Source organism: Trichoderma atroviride, chromosome 4, assembly GCF_020647795.1.
Source record: "Trichoderma atroviride chromosome 4, complete sequence".
In the NCBI taxonomy this organism is placed as follows: domain Eukaryota; kingdom Fungi; phylum Ascomycota; class Sordariomycetes; order Hypocreales; family Hypocreaceae; genus Trichoderma; species Trichoderma atroviride.
Window position 1 is genome coordinate 3,425,169 of NC_089403.1, and position 21,670 is coordinate 3,446,838.

General features: G+C 50.2%; 5 protein-coding genes across 5 annotated transcripts; 3 read left to right on the forward strand and 2 right to left on the reverse strand.

The window, feature by feature from the left end:
• Positions 1-3,807: 3,807 nt before the first annotated feature.
• On the reverse strand, positions 3,808-4,761 carry TrAtP1_008481 (uncharacterized protein; the record flags this gene model as incomplete). The annotated part of the gene is made up of 1 exon (XM_014086786.2): positions 3,808-4,761. One exon carries the CDS (start codon positions 4,759-4,761, stop codon positions 3,808-3,810), a length of 954 nt encoding a protein of 317 aa, XP_013942261.2.
• An 881-nt stretch (positions 4,762-5,642) lies between these two features.
• TrAtP1_008482 (uncharacterized protein) lies at positions 5,643-7,784 on the forward strand. Its single transcript, XM_014086787.2, has one exon. It carries the CDS (start codon positions 5,695-5,697, stop codon positions 6,952-6,954), a length of 1,260 nt encoding a protein of 419 aa, XP_013942262.2. The 5' UTR covers positions 5,643-5,694; the 3' UTR covers positions 6,955-7,784.
• Positions 7,785-9,432: 1,648 nt separating this feature from the next.
• On the forward strand, positions 9,433-16,640 carry TrAtP1_008483 (uncharacterized protein). Its single transcript, XM_066113921.1, has 3 exons — positions 9,433-9,693; positions 9,769-15,992; positions 16,065-16,640. Exons 2-3 carry the CDS (start codon positions 11,925-11,927, stop codon positions 16,092-16,094), a joined length of 4,098 nt encoding a protein of 1,365 aa, XP_065970011.1. The 5' UTR covers positions 9,433-9,693; positions 9,769-11,924; the 3' UTR covers positions 16,095-16,640.
• A 173-nt stretch (positions 16,641-16,813) lies between these two features.
• Positions 16,814-19,946, forward strand: TrAtP1_008484 (uncharacterized protein). Its single transcript, XM_014086789.2, has 2 exons — positions 16,814-17,340; positions 17,511-19,946. The coding sequence occupies exon 2, from the start codon at positions 17,533-17,535 to the stop codon at positions 19,816-19,818; it is 2,286 nt and encodes a 761-aa protein (XP_013942264.2). The 5' UTR covers positions 16,814-17,340; positions 17,511-17,532; the 3' UTR covers positions 19,819-19,946.
• A 19-nt stretch (positions 19,947-19,965) lies between these two features.
• On the reverse strand, positions 19,966-21,261 carry TrAtP1_008485 (uncharacterized protein; the record flags this gene model as incomplete). Its single annotated transcript, XM_014086790.2, has 1 exon — positions 19,966-21,261. One exon carries the CDS (start codon positions 21,259-21,261, stop codon positions 19,966-19,968), a length of 1,296 nt encoding a protein of 431 aa, XP_013942265.2.
• Between the last annotated feature and the right edge of the window lie 409 nt (positions 21,262-21,670).

Sequence of the window (21,670 nt, forward strand, 5' to 3'; positions counted from 1 at the left end):
TCAGTCACGTGACTAGCCAAAGAACCGGGACTGCCGCCACGATTTCTTCTGATTATTGAGGCGTTACGTCATAGAGTCCCTGCGCATACGAAACACGGCCAGCTTTGAATTTGTATTTTGCTCTCTAATAACGGAGTGGCCCATTGGTATACGCGACGTGTATGTATTGAATTGTGTAATACTAACTCGCTGTGCTCTGGCGCCAAGAAGAGCTGCGTGTCGATCCAGAGGATCTTTTCCGCCCGTTCTGGGGCAAACTTTTGCAGAGCTGCGAAATTGACTTTTACCAGTTTGCCTATTGGGGCAGTTTCCCCTGACGTGGCTTGACAGCGAAGATGGTTGGGGGTGGTTGGGGGGGAGAATGACCAAAGTTTCCAAGGATGACGCAATGAGCTTTGACAAAACGGATGGGAAGAATTGGGCATGAGAAGGCGGGAATAATGCTTGTTCCTCTTTCTTCTAGCTTCTAAAAGAGGCGGGCATGATGAATCAGACTGCGCACGCCTCCATCAGCCTTGTGCGGCGGCGCAATATTGAGCTTTTTTGGTGACAAGTGCTGTCTTTGATGCAGCCACCCCAAAAGATGCAGGTTTGCATACATACACATGGCTCATACATACACGTAATTCCAGATATCCGGGGTGAGAAAGACATGCAGATTGGATTTGGATGGCTGGAGAAGAACGAGGCATTGAGGACGCATGAGTCACAGACGTTACAGACTTGTTGGCATAACGTTTACACAGCCCTGTTTGCTACGGTATTCCCCAAAACTCACGACACGAGGAGTTAGAATTGGGAAACATATCCGTGCCTTTTTTTTTTTCCCGCGCGGACGGCAAGGAAAACGTGAAAGTTATTTGCCACGCGCCCCATCTTCTAATACATGTCTTTTTTTTTTTTTTTTTTTTTTTTTTTTTTTTTTTTTTCCACATGCGGGAGCTAAAGAAGGGCTTGTGAGCGCCCTGAGCTGAGAGCTGAGGCAAACGAAAAGGAAATAGAGCGCCAAAACCTGTAAGGGGCGAGAAATTTTTGTGGGAAACAAGAGGACGATTGGCAGGCAAAAAAGTGACGCGCGTTGGAACTTTTTAACGCGAACTTTTTTAAACCCAGTAGAATTGATTACCTCGTGTTGTGAGGCGAAAAAAGAAAAAGTCAAGATGGAAAGAAAGCGTGAAGCGTGAATCGTGAACGAGGCTAGGCAACAGCCAACCACCGGGGGTTTCAGAAATCCAGCGAATAGCAAGCGGCCAAGGAAAAGGGAGGGTGGTCGACGAGCGAATAGGATCGCGTGTAAGTCGACTAGGCGCCAGCGCGCTCACGTATAAGCCATTTCTATCTTTTTTTTTTTTCCCGTTGATGCGAACTCGCGCGTTGAGATGTTCACGTGCCTTTCACATGCTAGGATATAGTCATTCTATATATCGTAGAGACGCGTGAGAGGGTTTGCGTTACGAGGCGATCAAGAAGGCAAAAGAAGAGTCACCGTGAGCGCGTGGACGTGGAGAAGGATTTGCGCGCATGCGTTTTTTTTTTATCTATTGTATGATCCAATCATTTCATATAGTTGTAGGAGCTTATGCTGTAGACGGCGAGTCGATGATGAAGCTATTGGTTCAGATGAACGCATTTCTGTGCTAGGGGAAGCTTTCCGGCACGAGGACGTGATGTGATGTGATGGGAGGGGGGGTGTAATGGTGGATGGAAATTGTGGCAATGTTTCGTCTTTTTTTCCATGGGAGGGAGGTGGTTGGGATGAATGGCGGACAAACTGGAGAATCGTTTCCTTCGCACTGGGCTGATGTTAAAGATGTTTTCAGGCATCTAATTGGAGTGACGCTGTGATGTTGATCAGACATGCCCTATTTGGTCGAGTGATTGATGTTTTTTGCCTTGAGTGTTGCCTCAGGAAGGATGGGAAGGCTCACTGTTGGGTTGCAGACAGTCAGCCTTGGGCTCTACTCGTCAAACAAGGTGAGCATATAGCGTCAGTAGGCGCAATTCACTTGATGGCGTGGTATCTCTTGTTGATAGGATACGGAGGAAAGTTGAGTTAGTTTGATATCCAATGTCATCTGTGCGTCTATTGGTGGTGTAAGTGTGACTCAGTGCATTGTTCATTGGGAGCTCTGGCAAGTTTCATCTCGCTATGGCTTCTAGCCTCATTAACTGATTGGTGGCTTTGTATGTTGCTAAATTTATCTTGAGAGTAGGTAAGATTTTGGAGAGTTTCATGCACCTCTCGGCAGTGAAGATTTGACATATGGCGGCGATGGCGAGCACGCTGTTCGAAAGGATTGCGTACCGATCTATATGCCATCTTTATAACGTGTTCAACATTGGATAGCGCTACACAGTCGCCAAGTATGTGATTTTCTATATTCAAGCATGTAAGATAAAGAAGAGAGAACAGGGCCTCGCGCTGTAAACTCGGCGATGTGGCTGGCAAGACCATGTACATATTCATTCTTTTGAAAGCAGCTATTGCCAAAGATGGAAAAATTAAACTTGATCAGATATTCTGTAGGAAGAGCACGATGATTCCATGTGGGTTGATTCGCTGTGCTTTAATCAACGCCACATCATATGGGATGTTCTAGGAGAACAGGCGCGTCACGACCCATATTGACATATGTTATAAAGTGAAGAGTAGCCTCATAATATATATCGTAGTGCACATGGCTAAGTTGTTTTATGTTGAGAATAACATCCTCAACCATATTTAGCTTATGTGTTTACTGTTCCGTAATTGCGCACCATTTCCCCCCCTTTTAATCGCATCTGAAGCCTCATTCGGTGTGACACTCTGACACCTATCATCGACTATCAATCTGACACATAAATTAAGCGTTACGTTGAGCAAGAAGAGCGCCAATAGATATCTTTAATGAGAGCCTCTACAGCTACCACTCGTATTACGAAACAAGGTACTTTTGATCACGCCGTTGCAAAATTTCACTACACAATCTAGGCGATTCGGAGATTGTTTACGACTGATAGAAGAACAATCTATCAAGACAAGTCAGTGAAGCTGCACACCTATCTATTAACAAAAACAAAATGTACATCTTAAATGGAATTCAGTACCAAGTCAGCGACCATGTTCTCTACATCTCACAATCAGTATCCCCTCTAATCATCACCTGCCAACATACCGCAAAAACTCCTACGAGAGTACGCAAACGGTCCAACTTTGCATTGTATTTATTCTACACGGCAGTGCAATTTATCTATCTGATAGCTGATAAAACGATATATCAAAGCAAAAATTCACGTTGGCTGAAGCAGGCCTTTCTCCGTATATACGCATAGCAAAGTTTTCCGGTAACTACGACTGCAGTGGATATAATTATCTCAGGAATGTAAATGTGCTCAAATATCTTAGTCTTTGCATCAATACTCTATACAATGAAACATAAGACAAGCCAAAGCCTTTTATGCAGCCCATGATGGTGTTAGTTGAGTACATATATAGAAGAAGAATCGCTAGTTTCACACTTCAGGAACACAACTGAAGCACCGATACTCAATTATTAGCTAGACTATTTACATCAAGTTTGACGTTCTCGTGTAATTCTACTCTATTATTTGCTTGAAGAGAGCAAATCGTTGCCTGCACACAAATAAGCGCCTATGTTCAGGATTTACTTACAGCTTTGTGAAGAAACCAATTCTAGCGTGATGGTTGTAGCCTACGTGTATTAAGATGTGGTTCAATGCCATGTCCAGCCTACTTAGCATTTATTCCGTGGTGTAGGGCTTGCAATCCGCCTTGAAAGTAGAATGCTATTACTATGGCCGAGCCACTTATCTCCAACTTAATTCTTCAGCTCCTCTTGCATTGAACAAGGACCTCCTCTCCCCCTCTTCCCTAACCGCGTCAACAATCTCCTTCCTGCTTCCTGGCCGCGATGCCCGCTCTTCCGCCATAAGAGGAACAACAACGTCCTGGATCAGTTCGCAAATACCCCTCACCACGCCGTCCTCTATCTCCCTATTTCCTGACTTTGCCACCAGTAGAATACTTCCAATAGCTGGGTCGTTTAGCCAGCTACGCACGCCCACCCACCTTCCGTTACTCACCTCAGCCCGGAGCAGAAGGAGTCGCGCCATCTCATTCTCAAGCCCTGCATCATCTTTTCCGCTGCGGTTGTATGCTTTAGCCACCCAGTCAAATCCCAGCATAGCAGGTATATCTAGCGGGTCATCGCCTTCGAGTCGGAAAAGTAGATGAGCCCGCGGAACCGCAACCGATAACATATCGCCCAGTCCCAGCGTCACTTGATCATGCCTGCAGTTGATCCGCCATCCTGTCGTCTTGCCCGCCCTATCTTTCGTTATAACATTCTGTGCAAGTGTCGTGTTTGCGCCGCGCCCGTCTATCATGCTACCCTCAGTTTCAACATAGTAGCCCAGATAGTCAACGGCATCTCGGTACGCCGTTAGCGTTACATCTTTCATACGCCGCGGGTCAGAAGCATTGCCTTCTTTAGAAACGACCGCCATAGGCCCTTTAAAGATTGTGTCTCCCCACGTGTCCCCAATGAGGGTCGGTACCGTACCGTGTACCGTCTGGTTAGTAGTGAGACTGTCGATAGGAAACCCCGGATCCAGATACCATATGTTGACGGTATCCGCATTCTCCTTTCTCCCGCGAAGCCTATTTCCGCGAACACAATGCAATCCACGCCCAATATATCCCTTGGATCCCGGAACATGGAGAAGCTGGTCAGATTGGGATGTAGATAGTCTTTCTGGCATTCATCTGTCTTCGAGTCGACCCACACAAGCCTTGGTTTATTTTTGCTCATTGGAAAGTATGTGGTAAGGTAGTGTTTAGGTGACGGACGAGCCGCAAATCCATCAGCCGAGGCTTCCTTGAATTTTCTGCATAAGAGTTGATGTGCTCGCCAGTCAGTCTGTTGGCATTCAACAGAGCAATATGCGGCGGAGCGGCATTGAGTGCAACGCCGTGCATCTGATGAGCCGCAAATTGTGCATAGAATATGGACATCCATGGCGTTTATGGTAGGAACTATGTATGAAGAATATTGGTGAAAGAACAGAGCGATGAATGTTATTTGAGATAATAGGTGCCTATATAGCAGTACAAGCGGTGTAGTAATATGTCTTTGAAGCCCAATGGCTACACGTTTGCCATCGATGTGTTGGCAGCGGGGTCTGGATAAGGTAAGCTCGTAGTTTAGCTGCCACTCTAAAAATCAATGTCCTAGTCTTGACTATGTTTGCTCGAAATATTCAACGTGCCTGTTCTTCTACTCTTACTTTAGACCTCAAAAGGAATTTTTTTTTAAAAAAACACGAAGTTGCCATGTAGAAGAGGGGCGATCATTCTTAGCGGTCACCAGGAGCTTTAGGTATGAAGACGTATCGAAGTCTAATTAAGTGGGAAAATAATACAAAGTGACTTTGATTGAGTAACAGTCAATCTACTAAATAGGTAAGATGGCTTGTTCTAAACACAATGATCCTGATTTAGCAGATGGCATTTGACAAAGCAGCAGTAAATTGTTGTATTGAAATCTGTTTGTACATTCGTACAGGTACATGTATACTGTGATGACTAAGCCATCAGCAAAATTCAATCGAAAACACCAAGACTGATGAATGCTCAACTTCAACTCAATTGTCGATGCTTGAAGTCTTTAGCCAAAGTTAAAAAAAACTGCAATAATGCATTACATACGGCTTCTTAAATCACCAACTCAGTCTCGCTCCGGGAAGAAGCACATGCTGGATCTGGTCTTTACAATAACTACCGACCTAGGAGACTCATTTTTATATCCAGACGAGCCAATCAATCTGACCATCCATGCCGAAATACCAAGTGATTCAGATTCTAAAAAGAAAGATTTAGTTGATCTCTCTTTGAGGACAGGAAAATTACAATGGCGATCTGGAATGCGCGTTGCAAAACCTTCAGTTGACATCTCTAGATTGATGCAACTGCCATCAAATTCCAAGAGCAAAGTCTCTATATGCATCAGCACAGAGAACTTTTCTGCGCGTAGCGTATCCGACATACTTGCTACTACAGCTGTTTCGGAGGAAGAAGAGCCAGCTGGACAAATAATGCCGGTCTGGATTACATTGGGCCACGCTGAAGCTGAGGTTGAAGTTTCTACAAGGAGGCTATATTTACCCGGAACTTCTGAGCAGGAGGATTACGTCGAGCTTGAAGAGGAGATTGGCGAGAGCATTGCCAGGCATATTTGGGATGCAGGAGTAATTGCATTCTGCGCAATTGCCGAGTCATGGATATTGCCAATGCCAACGGATACCGAACCTTCTGGCCTAAAGTCTTTGAAGAAGCTTTTCGCTGGCCCAAAACCTATAAACGTTTTAGAGCTGGGATGCGGCGTTGGAATCCTGGGGGGAGGCTTGAGTGCTGTAATACCAAGGATGCGGCCGCCCCCCAGTCGCAGATGCACAATCCTCATGACAGATTTGGAGGAAGCAGAGAGTCGGACCAGGTCCAACATGTCCCGGCTCCTCCAGGCCCGAAGAGCAAAGTCTAGCAGCAGCCCTCCCGTGAAGCTTCTATACGAGAACCTTGATTGGGAACAAGGTCGAAAGGGGGAGTTTGATTTCGAGACACAAAACCACCGCTGGGATCTCGTCATGCTTAGTGACTGCACGTACAACGTGGATATGCTTCCCGCGCTGGTTGAAACGTTATCTGCGCTGCACACATCTAACATGGCACATGCGGCCGCTTCGTCCTCGTCATCCGGTGAGGCGTCATCCGGCGAGCAGTTACTTTCAACAAAAGTCTTCTTGGCCACAAAGCCGCGGCACGCTTCGGAAGAGGCCTTGTTTGACCTGTTATCGCAAGAGGGATGGACTGAGCTACATAGACAGACTTTGCCACTGCCCGTCCTTGGCGCAGAGACGCAATCTGTGGAACTGTATCTCTACGAGAAACTGCAGTAGAGGAATGGGAGCAGCATCTAGCGTCTTGGCGCATTGCATTATGCCGATGCTACTTCCAGAGACACGACTCGACATGCCGCTAGTGGGATATTTGCTCTTTGGGTCTTTCCGCTCTCATTAGGGGGGTTTCACTCCAACTGTCCTTGTATAGGACTCGTGTTTGCAAATCGGTAAATGCCATTACAAAGGTTTCTGGGCTGTCAGGAATTTCCCATGAACCATGCGAAGATCGACTTGATATAACTGCAGAGTCTTACGATTGAGCATGTATTTACGACAGAGTATCGGTCAGATCAAAGACGCCAAAACGTGGGATTGATGCCACTATGGGCTACAAGACCCATTCCGCGATATGTAGCCCAACCTATTACAGGATAAAGGAGACTGTGTTGCTATAGTTATCGCAATAAGGCGTAGAAACTAAGCATTTACTCTTCCTGAGACGGCAGGTCGAAGTGTCATACCATGTATATACCTAATAAAGCAACCAGCATAGGGGTAAAGCACCAGTAGTAATGCCCAATAACATTTACCATTCCTTCAGCCTGATGAGTACGGAAGAGCAGACCAAACTTTGAACACATGTTGTGCCGGCTAGCATGTTTATCATGGCAATTTGGCAATTACTTGTACATGGGGTCTCAGGCTGCAGTAACGATGAGCGACGATGCAACCATCGTCTCCGTATTTGCGGAATATCTGATCCACTGGGCTGGAGCAAACGGCGGAGTTTGAGGATTTGATTACAGAGCAAACAGATGTTGTCAGGATGGTCAGGATGATCAAGCGATGGATGAGGGTATAGATATGACAAATGTGAAATGGTACCACCGACGCATGTCTGTGCGAGGCTGTGTTGTCAGTTTGCACTTGGCGCGCCTCTTCTGCCTTTTTGCCTCTTAATTTTACGAGACACCTTGCATAATCATATGGTTAAAAATGAAAATACGTAAAATTGAAATATTACAGTAGTAATATTAGTATGCTACCTATATTCTGTAATGCTTGTAGCTGTTGGGGTTTGGTGGTGTTGATATTGGTTTTTTTTTTTTGACTTTTGTATTTCCGTCTTTGTACCGTACTTACACACGAGACGGAAAGCCCATTGCATCGCCTAGTAAGTCTTTGAGTCAGGATAGGTCCTTTGGCGAGAGACTAATTACTCGATACTTGTAGGCAATGTGTGTTTTGCCAACGTGTAAACTACTTGTACTACTAGTAGATGGCACATACCTATGTAGCGTTTCAAGTATTCCGTGCAGATGCCAAAGATTAGCCGTCGGTACCAAGCATTGAGGCTACGCTCTACTACAGTACTCCTTGCATGATTGTGCTGGGCTGGAGCTGATAAGGCCAATGTAACGGCAGAGGTTGGGCGCGCCCTCAGTACTTCGTTGGCTGTCGGAATTAGGAGTTAGATGGCGGAGTTTTCATGTGCAAAGCACATGTCGGTACTCTGTACCCATATTGGTAGATGCCGCCCCATATGCGTGCTCTTGTATGCGCCGAGATGTTACTGGTTGTCTTCATTCCCCCTTTGAGTCACAGCTTGCTCTGATCGAAAGTAGGTTTGGATCGTCTCTTTCTGGAGATACATGCACGTCATGGATATTGTGAATAAATTCCCCTTGCTGGTGACATTTGGAATCTTGATGTCAGAGAGTTAGGTATTCACAAGTGAAGGAGGTCCGATGGTGGTATTGTACCAAGTAGTCAATGTCCTACCTCCCTCCAAAATAGCAAAAGGGAGTTGGCGATCCTCGTATGATGGTTTCAACACTGCTATTGGCGAAAGGCGACGCTACTGTACGCCGGAAGCTCCCTCCATGGCGGGTAAACCCAAGTATTTAGTTTGGTGCTAGGGGAGGAGTCATCCGGCGAACAAGTTCGGATACTCCTGATCCAATGGCTGGTGGAGTGCCAGCTAATCAGAGTCAAGCCTAGCTTTGATAACTTCTCCACGCTTTTACGGTAATAGCAGGCTGGGGATTTCTCCCGAGCGAGCACGTTTGTTGAAAAGAACGTTAATAGCAGTCTTTTCTCGGGCTGATCTGAATCCTTTATGCAGGGCAGAGGCGGCAGTAAACGGCATCTCACAATTGTAACCCCACATGGGCAAAGGGAAAAAAAAGGTCATTTGCCTCTCTCACTTGATATTTTCAAAGATTTCACCAAGATCGGCAAAGGCTCGGCGGGGTGCCGCGCGCTGTCAGTAGTCGATGGGTCTTGAGCCTACAGTAGCACATCCATCGGAGGAGACCGAAATATTCAAGCATGACCGGGTGGATTGGATTAGAATACTTTTGTACAAGTAAGATGCGGAATACGAGTGCTACAGTAGAATAATGGAACAACATGTGCCAAGGATTACCCAGCGGGCTGAACGAGCCAAGCATTGATATCAAATGCTACAATAGATTACGTTGCAGCGCACGTGGAACAGCTGAAGGAATGTCTCAGCCTTCTCGTGAAGTTTTGCTAGGCATTACTAACGGTTTTTAACCACCATCAACACCAACGAAGCAGAGCAAGGAGATTGACCGAAATGGGGTAGCCCGCGGCCCGCCTCAATTCCCGGTATACTAATGTATACTAATCCAACTAGGAAGGGAGAGAAAAGAGCAAACAGCGAGCATCGAGCGCCGAGCGCCGCTCTCCACGCCGGACAACTGAGCAAGTTACTGTAGCATAGAGTTTGCGATCCGTGCTAACTGCTAGTTCTGCGCGTGTCTGCAAGTGGTAAGTGGTCCTGTTGCGAAAAGTAGGTATACATCTAAGGTATACGTGTAAATCTTGGCTTACTTCGCGTCCAAGAGGTAATGCGGTCCTCGGAGATCAAAGTGGGTTAATTCTGTGACAAGTCAGGTATGCAACAGCGAAGATAAGTAGATACATGTAGGATGCGGTTGCTTTGTAACCAGAGAGGGCTGTGGATATCTCGTCTTGGCCCCTGCATGGCATTGGGGGCTGGGCTTGACAAATGGATTGATTCCAATTTGCACCGGCGGCGTATGTGAAAACGCTTCTTCTGCCTGGCCTGGAGTGTACTGTACTTTGAGTGTAGCAACGGGTCAATCGAGCACCGCTTTTCTCACGGAGTTCCGAGTGCGTGTTGAACACATCCGGGGCGTATTAGACCGCATCGTACTCGTTCCACCACAGATCTGATGCGCTGTAGCAGCATCGACTTGAAAACTCTGCCCCAGCTGATGCCGGCAAATAGTCGGAGCTGCTGAGTCGCCCCAGCGCTAAACGCCCCACGGTTTCTGACCATGTCGCAGCGCCACCAGCTGTGCCATCAATCCCTACAGGCTTGCAGCCGTTTTCGGTACCACGTCTTTGAGTTTTGGTAGCACTTGGAGCGTCTCATCGACGGCCAAGGTGTCACTGCAAGCAGAGCCAATGCGGCGACAGCACGGGAACAAACTGGTTTTCTGGCAGGCAGTCAGCAAATTGCCCTTTGCAAACGCAAACTTTGGTTGGACTGGATCCAATGCCAACACCAATACCTGCCCGTGATGGGAAATGGGAAACTGCATCTGGCGACTCTAATTCCGTATTTCCGCTTCGGAAAGTGGCCTTGCTACGTGTATTTATAAGATGTCCCGCCCAAAGTGCCGCTCAGAGTGTACATGTACTTTGTTTGTAGGCGTCCAGAGACCGGTTCCATAAGTCAGGGGGGGCCTGAAGCAGGGAATCTGCCCGTTTGTGTCAGCCTTTGTCAGTCACATTCAAAGTTTATAGCACATACCTTCAATGTTACTGGGTCCTCATATGGATCTTCGGCCTGCCACTTCCCATGCCTACTTTATCTAGGCAAGTACGGCGTATTATTCGTAGCTCTCCTGTGGCTCCACCGTCCCCGGCAACCCCCAATTTGTGCGTCTCAGTGGATGCTTCAACGCCGGGCTTTACATTGTGGGCAGCTGTAGCTCCGGCCCTCTCCCCTCGCGCTCGGACTTTTGGCGGCTGAGCTGTGCTGGCCAAACTTGGGCTGCTGCCAACCGCCCTGCCGGTGGATCTGCTGGCTGGAGAGATGCCGAGAAGAACTTTGTAATGCCAGCTGTGAGGCGAGTTTGTATGTCGTTATCAGGCCCCAGCACACCTTGGCAGGCTAACAGCCCCTTTGGTTGCTCCGCCGGCCCGATTTTTTTCTTTTCCTTTTTGTCTTCTAGCCGTGGGAGAGAAAACGAATACAAAGCTCTGGGCCGCCTGGTTTTGCTCAGCCGGTGATTCTGGCCATTACTTGATAACCAGCTTTGGTTGTCAGTAGAGGTTTCTGCGGTTGGGGCTGTTTTATATCTTCTTCATACTAGTCTAATTCTTTGTTTATCTGGCTGGCAGATTCGTCTGGTAGAATCACACCGCTTTGACCCACCGCTTGCTCGATTCGGCATATACAAACGGATTGAAGCCATAATTGCATTCACTTGCCATCAACACCTTAATTAATATTCGCTATCAAAATCTTTTGGCATTTTTCAAGTTTTCTTCTTCGCTGCATCTTCATTTGCTATTCGTTTTTGGCGACGCAAGGACCCTCGAGGTATCCTGATCAGTCACCCTTCAGCAACTCGATAACAACATCCATCACATCATACATTATCCAACGATACAACACTTCACCAAGTCGATCAACATGTCGGGGGGAGAAGCTCCCTGACGGGGAGAAACTGCCCAGTACGGCAAACTCAGAAACAACAAAGGAGCTCAGCGAACAGCTGGATTCTAATTCTGTTGAGACTCGAGTTGAGGGCCAGCGCTCATCCAACGAACTTGCCAGAGTGCAAACGGGAGTCTCTGTTGAGCAGGCCGAAGCTCAGTTTGCTATTCTGCAGCGAGAGTTTACCGGTGTTTCTCGAGCCAGCCGCAAGAATAAACATCAGTCGTCATCCGATCCTGAAAAGGGAGCCACGGTCACTGCGGAAAATGACGATGACGATGTCTCTCTCTTCGACCTGGAGGCTGCCATGAGAGGTGACGTTGATGCTAGCGCACAAGCTGGGATCCGATCGAAGCATATTGGAACCTGCTGGGATGGCCTCACAGTCAGGGGCATTGGTGGCTTTACCAACTTTGTCAAGACCTTCCCCGATGCTGTCGTCGACTTCTTCAACGTCATCACTCCGGCATTGAGTATGGTAGGCCTCGGCCCAACATTCACAGAGGCCACGCTGCTCGATGGCTTCCAGGGCGTGTGCAAACCCGGAGAGATGATCTTGGTTTTGGGAAAGCCTGGATCAGGTTGCACGACCTTCCTCAAGACAATTGCCAATCAGCGATACGGATATACTGGCGTTCAAGGAGATGTCTTTTACGGCCCATGGACAGCACAGGAGTTTGACCGATACCGTGGCGAGACTGTCTACAACGCTGAAGAGGATATCCATCACCCCACGCTGACTGTTGAGCAAACGTTGGGATTCGCTTTGGACGTCAAGATGCCAGCTAAGCGACCAGGAAGCATGACCAAGACCGAGTTCAAGGAACACGTCATTTCCTTGCTCCTCAAAATGTTCAACATCGAGCATACCAGAAAGACCATTGTCGGCGATGCCTTCGTCCGAGGTGTCTCTGGTGGTGAGCGAAAGCGTGTCTCCATCGCCGAGATGATGATCACGAATGCTTGTATCCTCTCTTGGGACAACAGCACCCGCGGTCTCGATGCCAGTACCGCACTCGACTTTACCAAGAGTCTGCGAATCCAAACCGACCTCTACAAGACCTGTACATTTGTCTCCCTGTACCAAGCTTCCGAGAATATTTACAACTTGTTCGACAAGGTCATGGTCATTGACGAGGGACGTCAAGTCTACTTTGGACCCGCAAAGGATGCTCGTGCCTACTTTGAAGGCCTCGGCTTTCTGCCTCAGCCCCGACAAACGACACCCGACTACGTGACTGGCTGCACCGACGAGTTCGAACGCGAATATCAGCCCGGTCGATCTCCCGAAAATGCTCCTCACAGCCCCGACTCTCTCTTGGCCTCGTTCAAGGCGTCTCCCTACCAAAAGATGATTGAAACCGAAATCGCCGAATACAAGGCGAACCTCGAGCAAGAAAAACAACAGCACGACGATTTCTTGGTTGCCTTTAAGGAGGGCAAGCGTGGTACATCGAAGCGAAGCCCCTACCAAGTTGGTTTCCACATTCAGGTCTGGTCCATCATGAAGCGACAGTTTATTCTCAAGCTTCAGGATCGTTTCAATCTTACTGTTGGCTGGGCTCGTAGTATCTTGGTCGCCATTGTTCTCGGTACCCTCTATCTTAATCTTGGTCAAACTTCCGCCAGTGCCTTCAGCAAAGGTGGTCTCTTGTTCGTGGCACTCTTGTTCAACGCATTCCAGGCCTTTTCAGAACTTGCTGGAGTTATGACGGGACGCGCGATTGTGAATAAGCACAAGGCATACGCCTTTCACAGACCTTCGGCTCTTTGGATTGCCCAGATCTTTGTTGATCAAGCGTTTGCCGCTTCTCAGATCTTGATCTTTTCCATCATTGTATACTTTATGACGGGTCTGGTTCGAGATGCAGGTGCATTCTTCACCTTCTATCTGATGATCCTCTCCGGTAACATTGCGATGACGCTCTTTTTCAGAATTCTTGGCTGCATCAGTCCAGACTTTGATTACGCCATCAAGTTTGCCGTTGTCATCATTACGCTCTTCATCACGACTTCTGGCTATCTCATTCAGTACCAGTCTGAAAAAGTCTGGCTTCGATGGATTTACTGGATCAACGTTTTGGGTCTCGCATTCAGCTCTCTGATGGAGAATGAATTCAAAAGAATCGATCTTACTTGCACTGCCGAATCGCTTATTCCCTCAGGCCCTGGATACGACGACATCAATCATCAAGTCTGTACTCTTCCCGGTTCTACTTCCGGCACGACCTTTGTTCGGGGCCGAGACTACATCTCCAGTGGATTCCAGTACCTTCCCGGTGATTTGTGGCGCAACTGGGGTATTGTCATGGCTTTGATTGTCTTCTTTCTCTTCTTGAACGTGCTGCTTGGTGAAATCATCAAGTTCGACATGGGAGGAAGCTCATTCAAGGTTTACGCAAAGCCTACCAAGGAGCTGGACGCGTTGAATGCGACCTTGACCGAGAAGCGTGATGCCAGGCGAAAGGACAAGTCTAATGAGGAAGGCTCTGATCTGACCATGAACTCTGAAAGCGTTTTGACTTGGGAGGAGCTCAACTACGATGTCCCCGTTCCCGGCGGTACTCGACGACTCCTTAACAACGTCTTCGGTTACGTTAAGCCTGGCGAGCTGACCGCGCTTATGGGTGCTTCTGGTGCTGGTAAAACTACTCTTCTCGACGTCTTGGCTGCTCGCAAGAATATCGGTGTCATTTACGGAGATGTCCTGGTTGATGGTGCCAAGCCCGGCAAACAGTTCCAGCGATCTACTTCCTATGCTGAGCAGCTTGACGTCCACGAGCCTACCCAGACAGTCCGTGAGGCTCTGCGATTCTCTGCGGAACTGCGCCAGCCCTACGAAACCCCCATTCCTGAGAGACATGCCTATGTGGAAGAGATCATCTCCCTGCTGGAAATGGAAAACATTGCCGACTGCATCATTGGATCGCCCGAGGCTGGATTGACCGTCGAACAACGCAAGCGTGTTACCATCGGAGTCGAACTTGCTGCCAAACCCGAACTCCTCTTGTTCTTGGATGAGCCTACTTCCGGCTTGGACAGCCAGAGCGCTTTCAACATTGTTCGCTTCTTGAAGAAGCTGGCCGCCGCTGGCCAGGCAATTCTCTGCACAATTCACCAGCCCAACGCCGCGCTATTCCAGAACTTTGACAGGCTACTTTTGCTGCAGCGAGGAGGACGCACCGTGTACTTTGGCGATATTGGAAAGGATGCTGCTATTCTGCGTGCCTATCTGAAGCGCTACGGCGCTGAAGCCGCCCCGACCGACAACGTTGCCGAGTATATGCTGGAGGCCATTGGTGCTGGTAGTATGCCCCGTGTTGGCGACCGCGACTGGGCCGATATCTGGGAGGATAGCCCCGAGTTTGCTCATACCAAGGATGCCATCATCGAACTGAAGCGAGAGCGCATCTCCGCCAGCAACCAGGCCGGCCACAAGCTCGAGAAGGAATACGCCTCTCCTCTTTACCACCAGATGAAGATTGTTGTTCGCCGCATGTTCCGCTCTTTCTGGCGATCGCCAAACTACCTCTTCACCCGCTTGTTCGCTCACATTGCCGTCGCTCTGATCACTGGTCTCACGTATCTCAACCTGGACGACTCCAAGGCTTCGCTGCAATACAAGGTTTTCGTCATGTTCCAGATCACCGTCCTGCCCGCCATCATCATGTCCCAGGTCGAAATCATGTACGCCATCAAGCGTGCCCTTTTCTTCCGCGAATCCTCGTCCAAGATGTACTCCACCACCTCATTCGTTGCGGCCATCATCCTCGCCGAGATGCCTTACTCGGTGCTGTGTGCCGTGTGCTTCTACTTGCCCCTGTACTTTATGCCTGGCTTCCAAACGACCCCTTCGCGCGCCGGCTTCCAGTTCTTCATGGTTCTCATCACTGAGCTCTTCTCCGTCACGCTCGGCCAGGGTCTATCCGCACTGACGCCTTCCCCTCGTGTCTCTACCCAGTTCGATCCTTTCATCACAATCCTCTTTGCGCTCTTCTGTGGTGTTACCATCCCACCCTCTCAGATGCCCGAAGGCTGGCGCGTTTGGCTCTACCAGCTCGACCCATTCACTCGTCTCATCGGTGCTTGTGTCACCACTGCCCTGCACGGTCTCAAGGTCGTTTGCAAGAGCAGCGAGCTGAACCGATTCACCGCACCCAACGGCACGACTTGCGGTGAATACATGCAGCCCTTTTTCGAGAGAGGAGCTCCCGGCTACCTGGTCTCCAACTCTACCCAAAACTGCGAATACTGCGAGTACGGCGTTGGCGATGAGTTTTACAACCCGCTGGGTTTGAGCTTTGACCACCGCTGGAGAGATTTGGGTATCTTCCTCTGCTTTGTTGGCAGCAACATCATTATCCTCTTCTTGGGAGTGCGTATTTTCCTCTGCCATCTTACCCCCTTTTTACAGTGTTTACATTGAGTGCTAACTTGATTCTTCTAGAGCAAATTCGTCAACTATAACAAGAGGTAGAAGGGGGAGGAAAAGGAGTGATGATTGAAATGACAGTTTTTGCATGCGCCTAGCAGAATCCTTTGGTAACATTTTTAATAAGAAGAAGTTTAGCGATTTTTCAGGAGTCAGCAAGCCATACCTTGAGGGGACGAGGTTGAAAACACAGCTAGACAATTAGACGTTAAGGATTTGATAGCAATCAAAAGTACCTAATTTAATGATGTGAAACGGGAAAGCTTGTTCTTTCCAGGGTTCAGTGAGTAGAGCTGTGGTAATGAGATTTCTCGTTGTATTAGCCGCCAGTAGTCATGATGATACATAGCACGCATACAGTATCTGTTTGTTTCGTCTGTTGGTCCACTATTAAGGATGTAATTAAGATCAGTTGAACCCCAATGTTCTTTGTGGGGCAATAAGAACAGCGGCCCTGTCCAGGTTTGACAGAGAGCACAATGTGCAGCGGCCAACCAAACGTACTGCTAGAATGTGTAAATAAGGAGGTCAATTACATGTCATCAAATGCACAAAAGCAATGAGCGTTGGCAGTCGATTTCCATCTTCCAGGTTACCCTAGGTTAGGCATCAGCATAACAAGATCCCCCTGATGTAAAACGAGATCCCCCGCTATTTACAGGGCCTCGTGGCAGCGTCTAGTTGCATGCGGCTGCCGCTTATTAGGCGTTTCCCTAGCTCTCAGTGGCTGGGGCTGTGTCTCCCAAGGCATCTTTGCAGGCAGACCTGCGATCTTGCTGCCGACGTCTTACCTGGGCATCCAATCTTTGTCCATCTGCTGTTCAGCCAGCACATGTAGTCGGCTGAATGGCATTTGTATAAGAAGGAATTGTCATTCATAGCCGCCTGAACTATGCCTCGTTCAGCATCCGACGATATAGCTAGCGGATGCTACAAGGCGAGACTCGCCTCAAAGCACATTCAAGCCAACACTCGGACAAAACAGCGCCACTCTTAGGCTGCCCCGATCAGCCGCTGACTGGAGATCAACCCGATGGCCTCTTTCCTAAAAAGCTACCCCTACCTTCTATTCTTCTTCTTCCTCTCTTGGCACACGGCTCCCTCCTGGTTCTTACACGATAAACCCCCGTCGGCAATGCCTTGAAACAGGGGCAGTATCTCTGGTGCCTGTATCCATCGTGAGCGAGTTCAATAGTTTGGCCGCCACCATTCAATGCCGCTGACACTTTCTTGTCCGGCTGCTGGCAGACCTGATCAATGAAACTTTACCAGGCCGGGACAGGTGACTGAGGTGAGTAGACCGTATTCTAGCGCAGGTAGCCGCCAATGCCTCCACTCTGTGCCCTCCGCCTTCTGGAGAACATCCACTTCGGGGGGAGAGCTGGCTTATGGCTTCAAGCGGGCGTTTTCTCTCTGCATAAGTACGGCAGCTGGGGACCTCAGTTAACACGATGTATCAAGAAATAATCAAAAAATCTCTCCCATGCCATTTTCACTAGCATCAATATTCAGGGGCATCAGGACTTCACTCAGAGCAATGACCAATCTCAACAAGCAGACTCGGGCGCCTATGCCCATTGTCCGCGCCCAGCAGCAACAACTGCCCATCCGTGGACACCCCAGTCCAGATACAGACGCCTCGATAGATCCTCCCCCCTATGATGCTCAGCCCGGCCCAATTGATCTACAACTTCATCACATTGTCTCCAGAGACGCTCTTGTTGTCAAGATTCAACCTCCCAAGGTACCGCCAAAGCCAATCAGCCATGTAGCTTGTGATGTGGTGCTCGTCATCGACATTTCCGGCAGCATGTGCTCGTCTGCTCCGGTGCCCGGCGAAGGCGAGGACACGGGGCTTTCAGTCTTGGATCTGACCAAACACGCGGCCTTTACAATCATCGAAAGCATGGATGAGAGAGACCGCCTTGGCATAGTGACATTCGAGTCCGAGTCCAGAATCATTCAAGCCCTGGAGCCCATGACGGATGGCAACAAGGAACAGGCACGCAAAAGAATCAGAGCCTTGAAGCCAATGGGATCAACCAATCTATGGCATGGCATGCTCGATGGAATAAAACTGTTCAAGAACGAGGAGGACAGCGCTCGGGTGCCGGCCATCATGGTCCTGACAGACGGCGAGCCGAACCACATGTGCCCTGCCCAGGGCTACATCCCAAAGATGCGATCCATGGATCCGCTGCCCGCTACGATTCACACATTTGGATTCGGATACAGCCTTAAATCTGGACTGCTCAAGTCCATTGCCGAGTTCAGCGGTGGCAACTATGCTTTCATTCCAGACGCAGGCATGATTGGAACCGTCTTTGTCCACGCCGTGGCCAACTTGCAGGCGACTTTTGCAACCAAGGCTTCGCTGGAACTAAGATATCCATCCAACTTGGAGATTGAGCAGATGCTGGGTGATTCTGTTGACAAGCAAGCAGCTGTCAGTGCCGGCAATGGACAGATGCAACTGACCATTCCCCTGGGAAATATCCAGTATGGACAGTCACGCGACCTCTGGCTTCGTCTCGAGGGCATTGCACATGAGAAGCAGATTTCAGACTATGCCATTGAAGCCACTCTTACTTTTGAAGAAGCTGACAAGTCCATCACCACCTTGAGCTCAGCCCGCCTCGGTGACAGTACAACTGGCACGGCGGCAGCTCTCTCCGCCGATGAAGCAGTCTATCACGAATCCCGAGCCCTCGTCTGCAACTTCATCTCTTCGCTATTCCTCCTTGGATCGGATGGAGAATACCGGGCATTCACTGAATCGGCCAAAATAGCAGCGAAGCGACTAGAGCTGGCACAACTTATCGCGACTCTACCCAGCCGACATCTCGCCGACGGACTGAATAAGTCGCTCATGGAGGATCTCAGCGGCGACCTGCCCAGAGGGCAAATCAGCCTCGCCATCTCCACGCCAGAGTTCTTCGTCAAATGGGGCCGCCATTTCCTCCCATCCTACGTCAACGCTCTAACTCGACAAATCTGCAACTCTTTCAAGGACTCGGCGCCCCTTCAATTCGGCTCTCAGAGCCCCCTATTCACAGCCTGCCGCGATCGTCTAGACAATGCCTTTGACAGCATCCCCGCGCCACCGCCGTCCAGAGTCGTTCTACGCCACAACGGAGGTCGCCAAGCTCGATCCTTGACCGCCGCGCCCTCGTCCATGGCTCGATACCGCAACGCCTCTGGAGTGTGCTTCGCTGGCTCGACCCTAGTGGAACTCGCATCCGGCCGAATCACAGAGATGCGGAAGCTGAAACGCGGCTCTCGAGTCCGCACGCCTCTTGGTCCTCGAAAGGTGCACCTGGTTCTCAAGACGAAAGTATCAAGCGAGACGCTCTACCGGATTGGCTCGCTGCTCGTCACGCCCTGGCATCCCCTTTCCATGGACGGCAAGAGCTGGGATTTCCCGGCCAACATGTTTGATGCGCCGGTGCTGTATACGGGCTTCATCTACTCGATTCTGTTACAACCTGACGGGAGACCGGATGCGCACGCGATTCGCGTTGGTGGTGTTGCCTGGGGCGTTACGCTGGGTCATGGCATCACCCGAGGAATGGACACTCGGGCTCATGAGTTCTTTGGCGATTACATGAGAGTGAGGGTTGGGCTGCTGAAGCTCGCAGATGCGGGCAGAAAGGGCGTGGTCAAGGGGCAAGGCATAGAGCGAGATCCGACGACGGGACTTGTCTGTGGATTTCGGCGTATGGCTGCAAGTGCAATGGCACCAACCGAGAAGGATATATCCGAAATATGAGGGTTCAGGGGAGCTGGTACTTATGAGTCAACGAGACAGAAAAGGAGTCAAGTGAGAAGAAAGTCTACAGCAACAGATGCTATCAACATAGTTTACGAAATAGTAACAAATACATTCTATAATGCCATCTATAACTCATCAAACAAATCATTTCATCCCCCCCCTTTCTCTTACATCAAGTTCAACACCCCTCACTCGCGCACAAACAACCCAGCCATGCCCATGCCCGTCCCAATACACATGCTCACAACCCCAACCTCGCCCCCATCCCTCCGCAGCCCATGCATCAGCGTGCTCGTCATCCTCGCCCCCCGTCGCCCCCAGCGGATGGCCCAGCGCAATCGCCCCGCCGTCCGGATTCACCCGCCCTCGTTCCCACGCCTCCATCAGCCCCAGCTTGCGCAGGCAGTAGACAAACTGGCTCGCAAACGCCTCGTTGAGCTCCCACCGGTCCACGTCCTCCGTCTTCAGGCCCAGGCCGTTGAGCAGCTTCGGGACGGCAATCGCGGGGCCCACGCCCATCTCGTCCGGGTCGCAGCCAACGGTCGTCGCCCCGACAAACTTGCCCATGATGTGCGCCCCGAGGCCCAGCTCCGTGGCGGTGCTGCGCTTCATCAGCAGCGTGGCCGCCGCGCCGTCCGAGATCTGGCTCGAGTTGCCCGCCGTCGACTTCCCATCCGGCGTGAACGCGGGTTTCAGCCGGGCCAACGACTCGGCCGTCACGCCGTCGCGGATGCCGTCGTCGCGCGTCACCGTAATCGTCTTCTGCTCGCCCACCGGCCGGCCCTGCTTGTTTACCTCCTGGAAGCGCGTCGTCACCGGCACAATCTGCGAATCAAACCGGCCGCCATCTCTCGCGCGCGCCGCCCGCTCGTGCGACGCCGCCGCCACCTGGTCCTGAATCTCGCGCCCCACGCCGTACCGCCCGGCCACGTTCTCCGACGTGAGGCCCATCGGCATGACGCAGTCCCGGACGTGCCTCTCCGGCGACTCCCGCAGCTCGGGCCACACGTCGACCGGCACGGCGCGGCTGCCGTAGTTCCTCGTCATGCTCTCCATGCCGGCGCCGATGCCCGCGGCCATGATGCCCGTGCGGATCTGCGCCGCCACCAGCGAGATGCTCTGCAGCGACGACGCGCAGGCGCGGTTCGCCGTGAAGAGGCTCGTCGAGTTTGGGTATCCTGCGTGGTTGAGCGCCATGCGCGCCGCCTTGGAGCCGCCCAGCTCGGACAGCACGACGCCCACGCCCACGTCCTCGACTACGGCCGGGTCCATCTCGGGGATGGCCTCGCGCGTGGCCTTGAGCACAACGGAGAGCAGCTCCTCGGGGTAGGCATCCTTGAGGCCGCCCTTGTAGGAGCGAGTTACCGGCGTGCGGAGCGAGGAGAGGATGACGACGTCGGAGGGCGCCTTTGTGAGGATGGCGGAGAGCCCTTTGGACATGATGGGCTGTGTAAGTGTGCGTGTGTGTTTTATACCAAGTTGAAGTAGATGAATGTGTGTAAATGGCCCTGGTATATAAGAGAATAAGATGTGCCAAGGAAGCACCAGACGCTTATACAATTGGTAGCAATTACTACTGGTATACGTAGAATAAAAATAAATAAAAAAGAAAAGAGGTGAACTGAAAACAAGAAAGAAAATCAAAGCAAGAGTCAAAGAACACTGAAGAAATTAAATCACGGCGACAATGAACCAAGTCATCTCTCACTAACATCTTACCAATTCACCATCGATGCCCTTTTTCCTCCCCGCAGCGCCACCCTGGGTCCCCCGCCCGTATCCGCCGCTGGCAGTTGCTGTCGGCAATGGACCCGGAGTATCCCGGACGGGCACATACAAGTTCATTCAT

What these genes read in the sequence shown, in the direction of transcription:
- TrAtP1_008482 (XM_014086787.2), top strand. Translation starts at nt 5,695, where the DNA reads ATGCATTACATACGGCTTCTTAAATCACCAACTCAGTCTCGCTCCGGG.
- TrAtP1_008483 (XM_066113921.1), top strand. Translation starts at nt 11,925, where the DNA reads ATGAGAGGTGACGTTGATGCTAGCGCACAAGCTGGGATCCGATCGAAG. An exon ending in TCATTATCCTCTTCTTGGGA is followed by an intron (nt 15,993 to 16,064) that starts GTGCGTATTTTC and finishes TGATTCTTCTAG; the next exon opens with AGCAAATTCGTCAACTATAA.
- TrAtP1_008484 (XM_014086789.2), top strand. Translation starts at nt 17,533, where the DNA reads ATGCCATTTTCACTAGCATCAATATTCAGGGGCATCAGGACTTCACTC.